The following is a 14,884-nucleotide window of genomic DNA, read 5'->3' on the forward strand; positions in this document are numbered from 1 at the left end:
ATTTTTAATTATTTCTATTAAATTTATTTTAATAAATATATTTCACACTAACAATAATAATAAATATATTAAGAACATTTCTTATTTATTTATTTATGACAACAGAATATTTTATTGGCAAGTTTTAACGATTTATTAAGGAATTTATGGTTTAATAATTTATTTAAAAATATTATTTTCATATTTTAAATTAACATAAGCTTTATTCAATTTAATGATATATTAAAGATATAATTTTTTACATAAAAAAGATTATTTGCAAGCACTATTTGTAGGTTTTAGGTTTCTAAAAAATATATATATTTTTTTTTGCTTTAATACAAGTTTTACATTTTACAAAAATAATTTAGTAGATAAAAAGGTATATAATTTCAACAGAAATATTTATTTATTTATTTATTGAAGATATACTTATGTAACTATACGATTTAAGCCTTAAAACTGTGTTTATTCTTTAAGAACAACTTCATAAATAAGCCTTAAAGTTTATGTTGTTTCCTAAGAAATATCCAGAAAGGAACCCTGCTGAGGGTATCAATGGATTCTCCACTTGCCAGAATATAATGATTACCACACTTGTTTTATTTACCACTCTCAGATTTTTTTAAATTTTTGTTTTTTTACCAACTTTTCCTGGCTATTGGAGTAATTGCTGTTGGCCTTAACGAGCTACACGACAGCAGCGTCAAACCGCAAAAAGGTATCATGTAAAACCGAACCAAAAACAGAAAAAAAAACAACACAACACAAAATTAAAAGTAAACTACAAAAAGAAAACTAATTGTAATACCTTTCATTTGAAAAATATTAATTATAAGCCATGGAACGTTTTTTTTTTTTTTTTGAACAGACAGCTGTGTCGCTGGAGAATTTCTGATCCGTTTTCCGCTTTCCGCTTTTTAGTTTTTGAGGCATTTATTTTCCTTTTTTTTCTGTATTTTTTTATTTCATTTTCACGAATGCAATGTTGACAAGTGGGCGTGAACCGATATGGGGAGAAATAAGAGCCAAGGAGTGGAATTTGGAACAGGCTGCTAATTGTGAGAATCGGGCAAGTTGTGTGTGCCCGGGGAAATCTGATAAAGCCACTGCCATATCCAACATATGTTGAAAGAGGTCCTTGCATTTTGCTCTGCCTGAAACCGAAGACTTGTATTGGCAAAGAATATGGCAATGGCAATGGCAATGGCACTGGAATCATCTAATGTGCGGATGATGGATGATAAGCCGACAAAATAGCTCGACACTCTCGCACTTCCTGTGCACCGATGGTCGGTATCCTTGAGGTCTCTTTGGGGTCTCCCATTTCATCAATGGTTGCCAGCGTGGGAGACAGGATCCCGAGGATCCCAGGGAGATCGGGAGACAGGTTTGTGCAGCACCCAAAAACGAATGAATGGGGGAGATTCGCCCTGACACACGATACCACTTCAATTGGCACAAAGACCGGGCACCAAAGACCAAGCAGCCAGAAAGGAGAGAAGGGATAAATAACGAGGCTAATAGACGGTATCGAATTTAACTCTAGCTGAGATAATCATCATCTAAGGATACTTGACGCTCGCCCCCGGGCAAGTGTCCTCCGTAGAGGTTAAGGAACTCTCATCATCGCAACTCTTTGTGCACGTCCTTTGTCCTCCTTAAGGCTTGCGTGTCGTCGTCCTTCGTCTCGGTCTACTCTTCCTGCCAGTTGGCTGCAATGAACCGAACAGATCAGATCCAATCTGTTGTAATTAAATGCAACTATCTGCCATCGCTGGAGTTGCATTCTAGCAAGGATCCCTAATATCCTTTCTGGGATTGCGTGCCGCAATTAAATTGGCATTTGGATCCTGCCCCGAAAAAATATGAGCTCAAATATTTACATACAGAGGGGAAGCGAGGAAGCCAGGGTTCAGGGATATATATACCTTACATATATATATATATATATATATATGTAAATGTAATCGTTTCAATTGGCTTTAATTATTTATAAACAGTGGGGAAAGACTTTTGGTAAAGGGTGTTGAGAAGAGAACTAAGAAGAGTGGAAATAGAAACTAAAAATTCTAGGTTTTTGTCTCTTTAAAAAGAAATATTTCAAGCTATTTGTTAGTTTTTCAGTTTTTATTTCCTGTTTAATTATTCCCTTTAAACAGTATCCACTGTACCAGCAAGGGTGAACCTGAGAACCCAAAGAAAAAAACCCAACCCTTTCGAGACTTCCGCTGGACGCACGCAGTTCCAAATGATAGGTTCGGCAATTGGAGACGCAGTCGAAATTAAATATTACCATTCGCAGAGTTGTTAACGAACTTATTAGGCGGATATACCTTATATATATATATATATATACTATATATATATATATATATATATGCATTTAGAGTTAGCTAGGTATTGATGGTTTATTCTACATTAAATTATTGCCAAGGGGGGTGGTGCTTGGTTCGGGTTCGGGTTCCGGTTCAGGTCCGGGGCCTGTGTCATGTGGCCGGGCCAACCGACTAATTGAGCAATTAGTGGCTAAAAAGGCAACAATTGAGGCCATTTGCTGGGAATACCTGCGGGGAATTTGTAATGACTGCAAATGAATGGGACCGCGCACCTTAAAGGTCGCTTTCGAGTCGACTCGAGTCGAGAAGCTTTGCCCGGCACCCATGATGAGGTCTATCACCTCAAACCTCAAGTTTCAAGCTCGGTTCTTACCTAGGTTGGATTAATAGTAATTTCTTAAAAATTAAAAAGCTTACCCTCCTAACTTTAATATTTTAAAGGTCCTTAAAGCTACAACGGAATGATTGGTGGGTTTTAAACGAAATAGTTTATAATAAACTTATGGATAACGGAGAGTTTGCAGTGATTTTATGAGAACAAAACTCTTAAAATGGTTTGAAAATGTTAACTTATAACACATTTAAAAAGAAAACTAAAAATAACCTAAGAATGTTTACAGAAAGGAAAAGTTCGATATAATATATCAACAAAAATGTTACGCTTAATATCCTATTGAAAATATTGTAAGTTTTGATAATTATTGAAATTGAATAGATATAATCTATAATCATGTAAACATTGATATTATGTTAAGTGATAAAAATTAAAATTAATCGAAAAATATCGTTTTTATAATTGATTTATAAATAAATAATATTTAGTTATCTTATTAACCGAATAGAAAATATAATATATAAGTATAATAGTATCTTATATATAAAATATAATACAAATTTATCGCAATAAAATATCGATTTTTATATGAACCCTAGCACAATTAATAAAACGAAAAATTAAATTTAACTGAAAGATATAACTATAATACTGTTTAAAAAAGTACAGACAAATGGAATAGTTATTTAAATAATTAGAGAAACTTCTTTCATAATGTTTATCAATATGTATTAAAGGTTTTCTGAACAGAAAATGTATTGGAACTTATTTCCAAGGGAACCCCAACCTCCTATTAAAGGAGAAATGCATTATCTATTCGCACGCAACCCCAACTTTAGCGCCACTCGAAAATTACAAAAAAAGGGAAAAATAATAAATAATAATAATAATAGAAACCGCAGGACAACAAATGCAATTTGCTTAAATGTTATTGCAGCCACAACAACAACAACAACACACACACAGAGCTCATATAACGCAACACAACATTTGTAATCAAAGGTCACATGAAGCCGCAATCGCGTCGACAGTTAATGAGATTAAAACACCCAGCGGGTATCCTTGCTGGTCGCTTATCCTGGCCCAGCGGGATAACCGACAACAGCGCAGTGCCAGACCGCAGACCGCCAGACCGAGTGAATTGAGAAGTCACATGGCATACATATATGTATATCCCAAGGAAACGAAAAAGGAATCCAAGGAATCCGTGAAGAGAGCGCGGCATAAATCAGTGCCATAAATTAGTTGGCTTTTAATTACGATTATTATGCTGATAATAGCGCGCATTTAACGCGCGATAAACATAAATAATCGTGTCAAATGCAAACAGATGTTGGAACAACAACGGAGATGCTCCAAATAAACTCCAAAAAAAACGTCGCTCGAATCACGGGTCTCCATTCAGTCGAACCACCAAATAACTCAATGATGGGGAGAAGGAAATTATGCGACACTCTGAATACCCTGGAATTAAAGAGTTTTTAAGAAATGATATATAAACTACAACATATAATATTTAAAATGTAAGAAATCAATTTAAAATTAACATTTTATTAGAGTTTTATTATAGGGAAGTGAGTTAAACTAAACTAAATTAGCAATATACCGATACATTATCGATATTTAATGCTCAGACCGATATATCAATTAAAGTTCTTACTTAGAACATTAGCGTATAGTATATATGTTTAAAAAACCAATATTGTGTTTAATATTGGTCAGCTCTTTTAAAAATATCCAAAATAACGATGTTTTAACACTAAATTCGATATTTAAATATTCGATATATCAAAATTTACGTTATGTTCAATGTGATATTGATATTTATATTAAAAACTGTAAATAAAAAAAATAGTGAAAAATGTTGATATGCCGAAAACCAATATTAACATAAATATTTTTACATTGCTATTAATATATCGATAACCTTAAATGCGATATATTTCGATTTTTATATATTCATCTTTATTTATTATTTTTTAAATTTACTTTCTACTATTTTTTTTTGTGCTCTTTTAATCCTTTAAAAATTAATTAATTTCAAAATATGCAATTTATTTTTGCTCTGCTTAGCATACCCCATATTATTTGTAATTATTTACAGGGTATGCTAAATATTTACTGTGCGCATATCATTTTTTTGCTTAATGAAAACAATGTGTGAACAAGATTTGTGAACGGAGGGCCGGCACGTCGGGGGCGTGGCAACCATTAAAAGATTCTTAAGATGCCATTGGCATTTCTCGCCCGTCGCTGTGTTGACACTCCACTGAAGAGGATGGAGATCCAAGATCCAAGATCCCCCTTTCTGGCGCCTAACTCCGCTCAAATGTGTGAAAATGAAAATCATATTTTAATTAAAGTTTGCTGCTAATGATTTTGTCAGCGCCGCCACAGTGTCGCTCGTTTATCATCCGCCAACGAGGGTGCCCGTGCCCTCACCTCTGATTTATTTTCCTTTTTCCACTGCATAGCGAGCCAACCCATGTCCTTTGCAAGCCGATGCCAAACGCATGTCCTGGCCTTTGTTTTATGTCGCCCAGCTATCTCTTTTTTCACAGCCCCCCCTCTGCCGTCCTCCGTATGTGTGTTTGTATTTTTCATTATTTTAATTTACAACTTGCTCTGGCGCTCTTTTGAAATCCGACTATTGCGGGGGGGGGACAAGGATAAGAGCACAGCAGGATGCGGCTACCATGTGACACAAAATACCCGAGCAGAAAGGCAGAAAGCAGAAAACAGGAGTATAGGATTCAAGAAGTCCAGAATTCAGACGATATCCTAGTGAGTTGCCTCATTTAAATGCCACGCACTTGAGCATCCTTCCAGGAACAAACACTCGTACTTTAAGTTGCCTTTTGATTTATGTTCAGAAATTAATTTTGGGAATATGTAAATCTATAAGATTTTATTTTATATGTTATATATATAACTTCCTAAACTTTTTTCTATTAAATTTTCATTTATTCCTTACCAACAAATATCGTATTTAACTTTTACACTTTCTATGCACATTCTGTATTATTCCTACAATCAATATCCATATTATACCTCCCTAAAATATATTAATTACCCTGAAAATCCATTTAATTTTTATAAATATAATAGATATTAATCCCCTAATGCTTTAAGTGAACTTAAATTGAGCATCTTTCCCTGGTTTCTGTCTAATGTAGAGCTCTCCCTTCTATATAATGCCGTCGCTGTGAGATGCTCTTATTCATTTGCCACCCAAAAAAAAGTGAATCTTCAATTCATTGCCCTGGCAAATTGTTTTTACCCCCGGGGGCCCACCCATTGCCGCCCCCTTTTACCGCCCCCTTTTGGGAATGTCAAAACATTGGGGGAACCAGAAAAAATAAAAGCAAAAATAACTGCGCAGCGTAATCCAGTCGCATATATAAAAACAATCTGCACCCACTTCATGGGCAATCTGTTCCAGGATTCCCAGATTCCCAGATTCTCAGATACCGAGGGTTCCAAGAGGGTGCGGCGAATCCACGGTAATAAAATTTAAATCACTCACACACATCAGGACGAGGGTTGACCTTTTAACCTCTCCCCCGCCGCCCAAGATCAAGAGCGTTAAAAGTCGTTAACGACCAGCTAGAGCTGAGGAGGTGGCGAGATGATGATGAGATGGCGAGCCAGAGGACCAACAGGAAGCCCAGCAGCATCCCCAAAAAATCTGGCTAACCACCCTCAATCAGAGAAACATATTTTACGCTTATTGCGGATAAAACGATTGATAGAAATGCACTGAGCAAAATTATACAGAGGGTTCTAAAAGAAATATGTTTAAAGAAAATAATAAAATAATAAAAATAGTTATAAAAATAAATAAATAATAATAAATAATTATGTTTTTATTATTTATTAATTTTTAAAACTAATATAACTAAATAATTAATAATAATATATAAATAATACTAATAAATAAATAATAATAAAAAATAAATAGTAATAATAATAAATAAATAAAAGATATTTTTGCTGCATTAAGGCTTATAATTCTCAAGTATTTATTCTGGAGAAAGAAATTCTAGAAAAGATTTGAAACAAGATGACGTATTTTCTAGCTAGTAAATTATTTTTCAATCGTAAAATATAAAAATTAAAAAAGAAATAAATAATAAAATAATAATATTAATATTAAAAAATAAATAAATAATGATAATAATTATAAAAAAAAATTAATAAAAAATATTTTTGCAGTATTACGGCTTATAATTCTCAAGTATTTATTCCTTGAAGCCCCTTTTCTGGGTTTCTTTTCTACATACCTTTTCTCCATGTGTAGAACACACACATATGTATACAATCCAGCCAAATTGATTTAGACAAAAAAAAAAAACCCTTGTAACACCCCCCCAAAACCCCCCCTTTGCAATAAGTCCGAATGGAGCGTTTTGTTGTACATTTATTTTGAATGAAATTTAAATAGTTTATTCGTATTTTAAATAATTAATTTACATAGACAAAAAAAAAGTAGTAGTAATCGAAGATGATAAATTGCTGATGCGGCTAGCAAACCGAGAACTTGCCAAGCCGTAAATATATATTTTTTATAAATATATATAACACCAGTTGTCGTTGATTTTGTCAGCCGTTGTCGGTTGTTGCTTCAATTGTGTGTGTGTGTGTGTATGTGTGTGGGTGTGTGTGTGCTGTGGGTGTGCTAAGTATCTAAGTATCTGCTCTAAGCCTAGTTTCAAATAAAACAACAAAACACATTTATTTTAGATTTGGGATTTAAGTTAGATTGGGTTAAAGCACTAGCGTCTAAGGTCCTTCCTCCTCGAGCTGCTCCTCGTTCTCCTCTCCTCTCCTCGTCGTCTCAGTGGGTTAGTTTTTAGCGGAAATAAATGTGCCGGGGACATACATACATATACATATATACGCTAAATTTACAGGAGTACCAGAGGCCCCTCTTTCCGGTTACCTTTTCAATGATCATTTTAGCTTTTTACAATTTTGGTTCGCTCACACTTTTATAATTGGACTAGAAATATATTTATGATGTTTTTTTGTTTTTATATCCCCCCTCTCATTTTAAGCTTTCTCATTATCATATATAAAATACATATATATATTCAAATATTTAAGTTTCCTTTTTTTCTTTAGAATTGCATAATTGTTCAACAAATAGTTAGAGTTGTGGTGCTCGAAGCTTGTCTGTTGGTTAATGTCGTACGATATACGATTTATAATATATATATATTTACTCTTAGGACCTATGAAAAAAATTACATATCCATAGGGCTAGTTTAAAAAAAAAAATGCATAAAAAAAATTGGATCGATCTAGGTTTTACGATGGCTTAGGCTACCATAAGCTACAAGCAATATGTATACTGTGGTTATTTTTTCTTTAGACACATAGAGCGGGGCCTTGAATTATGTACAGACATCTGCATCGGCTGGCTATATGTACAACCGCCAAAAACTCTACACATAGCTGTGTGTGTGTGTTGTGTGTATGTGTGTGTTTGTGATATATATAAACTCCCTATGTGGTGTGTGCTATATTTAATGTTGTATTTTTTTTGTTCAATTATTTGGAACCCAATCCCGCTCAGTTGGTGAATAGGAAGGGTCCCAGCGACCCTCAAACCATGGGCGGCTTTATATCCACCAGGGAACTGGGATCAAGTCCTGGCGATCCACCGGCCAGGTGGTGCGGATGGTGCGAGTGGTGGTGCAGGTGATGGGCGTGGGGATGCTGCTGCTGGCCAAATTGCTGGTGATGTTGCTGCTGCTGCTGTTGGTGATGTTGCTGCTGTTGCTGGTGTTGCTGCTGCTGCTGCTGTTGGTGTTGCTGCTGCTGTTGATGATGCTGCTGCTGCTGCTGCTGAAGGTGCTGTTGCTGCTGCTGGTGAAGCATCACCGGCGAACCGCCCGCGGCGACCATCTGGTGCGGCGTGGCCAGGTGCAGACCGCCGCCCAGCAGGCTGCTGGACGTGCCATTGGCGCTGTGCGCGTGCAGCGAGGTCGGGGTGCCGGGATGGCTGCCGGATCCGGAACCGGAACCGGAACCCCCACCACCGCCACCACCAGAACCGCCACCGGCCCCGCCGCTCGAGCCGGAGCTAGAGCTAGAGCCGGGACCGGAGGGGCCAGTGGTTGTGGATGAGGTGGGTCCCGTTACCGGTCCAGTGGAGCCAACGCCACCCCCGCCGCCGCCGGCCCCGCCCGTCTGAGGGCCACTGCCCACGCCGCCCAGCCCGTTGGACTCGCCCGACTGGTTGGCGGCCTCCTCGGAATCGCTGCACGACTCCGAGGAGCCCTTCTTCAGACCGTTGGCCTGGTGATTAGCCGTGCCATTGTGCGTCTTCACGTGCTTGGCCAGGTGGTCGCTGCGCATGAAGCGCTTGTTGCACACGGGGCAAGCGAAGCGCTTCTCGCCGGTGTGCGTCCGCAGGTGGCGCTGCAGCTCGTCGGAGCGCGTGAAGCGCTTGCCGCAGAACAGCCAGTTGCACACGAAGGGACGCTCGCCGGTGTGCCACCGCAGGTGAGCCTTCAGATGGGACGTCTTGCCGTACACCTTGCCGCAACCGGGTATGTGGCACGAATGGATGTTCTTCTTTCGCAAATGTACACCGGCCGGCCCTAAACGTTCCGCCTCCTGGCAATTGGGGCAATCGCAGGTCGCCCTGCCCGCATACCTTCGCTGTGACCTTGGCGACGGCGTCGATGGTGATCCACCCTGTGGTGATCCACCAGCCGCTGCTGCCGCTGTGGCCGCCGCTGCCGCTGCAGCCGATGGTGAGCTATGCGGCAGCGAGAAGCCACCGAGACCGCCACCCAGGCCACCGCCGACACCCACGCCCATGCCGACACCGACGCCCACACCCTGGCCGGGTAGCATGCTCTTGTACGTGTCCTGGAGCAGATGTTGGCCAGATCCAAGCAGGGAGTGGCTCAGCGCCGAGCTGTAGTTCTCGCTGGCATAGTTAGCCATCGTGGAATGCATCCCGGCACCGCCCATGTCCAGCCAGGAGCCGGCGGCACTGTGCATGTCCCACCATCCAGAGTTCACGCTGGCCGCCGCTGCCTCCTTGTGGGTGACAGCATTGAAGGGCCAATCATAGGGATGGCGCGAATAGACGCCGCCAAAGGCAGCCGCACCGGCCTCCACCTTGCCAAGAAGGCCCTGGTGCATGTGGTGGTTATCCATTGTGGTCGAGGTCGAGGTGTTTGGGAAGTACAAGTCTCCGCCGTAAGCGGCCGCTGCCGCCGCTGCCGAGGCGGACGACTGCGAACCGGCGGAGGCGGAGGAGGAGCTGCCGGTGGATCCTCCGCCCACCGCCGCGCAGGAGGAGGCCAGGGGGCGACTGTAAGGATAGATGCTGAAATTACTCGCGAGTCGTATAGGGCCAAGCTGCTGCGGCTAACCGCGCACAGCGATCCAGGAAAGGATACGAAGGACATAGATGGTGGCTAGGAACTCTCCTGGGGGGCTCCCCTTTCTTAGATATCCCTTTGAATGTCACTTAATGGAGTCGTTTCTCCATCATTTACTGGGATCCACTGCCACCACTTGGTCCTCTTATCCTTTGAGGACCGCTGTGCGCCGCCTGTCTGCTTACCTAGCTGTGATGTTCACCATGGTACTGGCACTGGAGGACAAACTCCTGGACGACTGACCACCGCCGCCGCTGGTGCTGCCACTGGAGCTCGAAGAGCTGGCCGCCGAGATAGCGCAAGGTGAATGCTGGCCAACGCTGCTGCCGCCGCCACCACCACCACCGCCGCCAGAGGAGCCGCCGCTGCTGCCCGCCGCCGGTGAGTTGGGACTCTTCTTCCACGGATGGAAGCCCTTGCCCACGGCGGCATCGGCCAGCGGTGGCGGGGATTTGTTGGAGAGCTTGTTGCACTGGGCGGCCAGCATGGCCAAGGGGGTGCCTCTCAGGCTCGGATGGTCCTGGAATTATAAAGGAAATTGATAAATAAATATTTTAAAAATAAAAATATACAATTAAATAATATATTAAAATAAAATTATTTTTTTTTTTTTGACAATTCTTAACATATTTCTTATACAAAAAATTAAATGTTTAAGAATTAAAGATTTGTTGAGCAGGAAAAAGACTCCAGTAAATTCCATTTCCTTGTTTATATCTGTCTCTAAATCTTTATAAAATCCTGTAAACTTCTATATCTTTTCTATATTCTATTTTATTTATAAATATTTGGTTTTTAAATTCCCCATGCTTGCATTTCTTAATTAACTCCCGTTCGCGCGAATTTTGCAAATTACTTAAATGCGAATTAGTCGAGCTCAATTTCGCTTCCTGCCACGGTTTGCTTTGTTTTCTTTGCGGCCAACGGATTCTAATGTCTGCCAAAAAAAATAAAATATATAATAGGGTTAAGGCGTTGAGAGGGGGGAGTAAGGGGTAACAGCAGCCCACAAAATTAATTCGCCACGTAAATCAAAACTCGAGAAATTCCCTTTTAGCGCTGCGAACGAGCCGCTTTTTTACGGTCTCCTTGCTGCCGCCAGATACTCTTTGACTTGGAATGAGTTTATGGGACTAAAGATATATACTAAATCAAGAAAAATAATTACAAAATCATTTTTAAAGAATTGTAAATTATTTTAAATTAAGAAAAAATTAAATTAAATAATATTTTAAGACGTAAAAACTTTGAGTAAAATCGTATTTATACTGGAATAAAAATAATAATTAATAAAATTCCTTATAAAATATTTTATTACTGTTATAAATTACTATGTAGTGCTTAAAAAAATAATAACCATGTCTTATATATTTTTTCCAACTTTAAATTCAACATTTTTCCACCTAAATAAATCTGTTTTTGTTCGCATTTCATGTGTTAAGTGTTACAACTGCCACAATTTCACATACTTCATTACCCTTAAATGAATATACATTTCAAGATTTAAAATTTATTTAAACTCCAATTAAGTTGTTAGAAATATGGCCTTTGACAGCTATTTTTTGAACCTTTTTGTGGCCAGAGTATTAGTCAATCGACTTGCTACCAAAGACCCTCGTTTCCCACAGACATTTATAATCCCACAAAACGGAGTCGGGAGGAAGTCATTAAAAGGCGGCGCGAAAGGGGATTCTTCCTTTTCTGGTGGCTCACTGACTTGGCCAAAACTAATTTTCAATTCCGCTTTTTGTCTAGCGACTCCGAATGCCGACACTTCACCTTTCAACCCTCATTTCTCTCACTCTCTCTCTCCTTCGAAATTGCTGGCCAATTGACGAAGGTCGATGATGATGCCTCAGGATTCAGGAAGGATTCTCCAATCTGTGGTCTACCGATCCTCATCAAACACATTTCATGGATGCCAGCTGCATGATTTGTTGTTGCTGCACCAGCAGCTAACACAATAACAACAACAAGAGCCACTCCAGCAACAATAAGGCCAGAATTGTCAACAACAAGTTAAGCAACTTTGGCCAATAACGTAAAAGTTGTTCAATCAACTCGCCCGATGCACAGCAAGCCAAAATTAATCGTTAATCGAAAATCGATCTGCACTAATTATATTCAAATTTTTTCTTAGGAAAAACTATGTTCTGAAAGTATTTCTTTTGAATTTACAAAAGCGACTGTAAAATAATACCTAACGTTTTACATATCTTAAATATTATTTCAGTATCGATAAATAAATCGATTATCTGTAAGAATTAATATTGCTACTAAATGTTAAATATTTTTAATGGATTTAATAGATTTGTAATTTTTTGTAGGTATTTTTATTTCTTTACAGTATTTAGGGATAAATTGTTTTATTATTATAAGAAATTGTATTATCGATCAGTAAATCGATTAACTAAGAAATTAACAATTAATTAATAATACATTTTGTTTATTTATTAATAGATTTTTACTTTTTTAAGGGCGTTTTGAAAGAATTAAATATAAATTATTTTGCATTATTTAGTTAAAATGGGAAAGTATCTTATAAACAAGCAATTAATCGATTAAATCGAAGGATTAAATTTTAAGGATTGTTCTTTCTTCTTCACCCTTTTGATTTCAATAATTTTCTCCAAATGCAACCACGATTTTTCTCCAAGTGCCTTGTGCCCAGTAGTCGTGGCCTCGTCGAGTTGTCCAAAAAAATTAAGTTAATAGTTTACTGACTTGGTCCGACTTTAGCGATTTACAGTTGCCTAGTTTCGAGCTTTTACCGTTTTTTTCGCAAGGGGTGTGGTGGTGGTGCAGTGGTGGACTTGCTGGCAACCAGCAATCAAAATCAGCCGGAGATCGGGATCAGAGAGCCTCCGCGGAAGCTGCTATTTCGAGCGGTAATTGGCCACTCCAGGAATCGCGGGAGTTTCGGGTGGGATGTGTGGGGGGAACCCCTGCAACAGCCCACCCCCAGGTACGCCCTCTCTCTCTCTCTCCCTCTCTGTCTTTCTATACACCTATGGTCAAGGGAATTGACTTAGAAAATGCTACGAATTCTAAGGGATTTGATAACATTTTTAAATAAAACTATAGTTTATAGGTTTTTTAAAAATATTGTTTTCTAAAAAAAAAATTTAAAATAATTTTTTATAAATTAAATAAGACTATAGTTCCATTATTTTGAGCTCAACTGTGTGATGTTTGCTTATTTTCTGGATCTGTGGCACGTTTATGTCGCTGCCGCTTTTTTTTTCAATTGCAAACTCTGCGCATCCCGACCCTGGACAGGTGCTTTGGCAGCCTAATGACATCACCCATTCGAATCGTGAGTTCCCCCGTGGAATCGAGCCACCGAACTACTTTGGCCCCAGACAAAAGCCAAAAGCCAAAGCCAAAAACCAAAGCCAAAAACCCAGACAAAACGAAATAAAACCGAAACGATGCCAGGCCGAAAAAAGCACACACTTAATTGGAGCAATTTCAACGTCGTGCAACTGCGCGTATGAGTAATGGCCTGTCTATGTGTATGTGTGTGTGTGTGTGGGGTGTGTGTTGTGTGTGTGTGTGTGTGTGTGTGTGGCATGAAAATTATACAAAATGATATCGAGGCAGGCAAGTCAGTCAGTTAGTTAGTCAGTCAGCAGAGTCTGGGGCAAAAAAATTAAAATGCAACTCGATTTGATTAATCGATCAGGCTTTTTGATCGATTTCAGGATAATCTATCGAACGAGGCTCCTTTAAAGTTCGAAATTATAACATTAAATTATATGCAGAGACTTTAGAAAATAAAAATAATCAAACTACTATGTATAAAAACATAGAAAACGTATTTTGTTAACTATGTAAGGTATTTAACTACAAAAGAGGTTCGATTAAGGTACAAAATTATAATTGCTAAATTATTAACATTATGTATAATACTGTTTAAGGCACTTAAAGACTATTGATTAAAAAAACCTTGGCCTACATTTCCTAGTATATCCACGAAAAAGAAGATAATATTATTTTGAAAATTATTATGACTTGAAAAATAGGTAACTACTTCAAAATATGTTAGAATTAGGTACACATTTGTATTGTTTTTATTATATAAAATACTGTAACGACCTTAAAGACTATCTAGTCAAGAAACCGTGCCCTATTATCACTACGAAAAATATATATTTTATGTACCTATATATGCACCTACTCCAAAATATGTTAGAATTAGATACAATTTTTTATTCTTTTCATCATGTACAATACTGAAAAGAGCAATTGCTGACCCCCAAGTCCCCTGTTGCTGAGATCCACTATTATTATACATATTATTATCACATATAAAAACATAAACAAATTATGGGACTTGGCTTAATAATTATTTAACTCCTATTTAGGTACCAAATTATATTACATTCTCTGCCTACTGACTAGTGCCCAAGCTGAGCCGTAAATCTTATCCCTGGGCAACCCTGCTCTAGTTAAATCATTACAAAAGCAGATACTACTAATACCATCTCCCTTCAAGTAAAGAAACCCCCTTTAAACTCAGATCATAAACCTTTTAACCACCGGAATCGCCCGAATCCATATCGAATCGGATCACAAAAGTTAACAATTTGTTTGGCACTCAGGCACCCTAGGGGGGGACGCCAATGGCGCCACTGGCGCTGGTCTGGAACGCATCCCAACCCAGTCCCAACCCGGAGGCAAATTAGCCACTGCAACGCCCCCCACACAGCAGACGCCCATGGACATTGGACGCTGGACATACCCCCTAAACAATGCAAACTGATGAATAATGAATTGGTCTTTGGAATCGACATCAAACGGAGAGCGACACCGAAGGTCCACCACAT

The 14,884-nt window shown here is 38.9% G+C and overlaps 1 protein-coding gene across 4 annotated transcripts in view; it reads right to left on the minus strand.

Annotated features, from left to right (window-relative positions):
• Nucleotides 1–7,071: 7,071 nt before the first annotated feature.
• Sp1 (transcription factor Sp8) overlaps nucleotides 7,072–14,884 on the minus strand; it is a 30,901-nt gene continuing 23,088 nt past the window's right edge. For 3 of the 4 annotated variants that reach the window (XM_070288607.1, XM_070288606.1, XM_070288605.1), the window contains 2 exons: nucleotides 10,241–10,575; nucleotides 7,072–10,000 (listed from right to left, as the gene is read on the minus strand). In XM_070288607.1, coding sequence (XP_070144708.1) covers nucleotides 8,260–10,000; nucleotides 10,241–10,575 — 2,076 coding nt within the window. In that variant the 3' untranslated portion in view covers nucleotides 7,072–8,259. The remainder of the gene's footprint in view (nucleotides 10,001–10,240; nucleotides 10,576–14,884) is intronic. The other variant, XM_017174801.3, reaches the window with a different exon arrangement.

Source organism: Drosophila kikkawai, chromosome X, assembly GCF_030179895.1.
Source record: "Drosophila kikkawai strain 14028-0561.14 chromosome X, DkikHiC1v2, whole genome shotgun sequence".
Lineage (NCBI taxonomy): Eukaryota > Metazoa > Arthropoda > Insecta > Diptera > Drosophilidae > Drosophila > Drosophila kikkawai.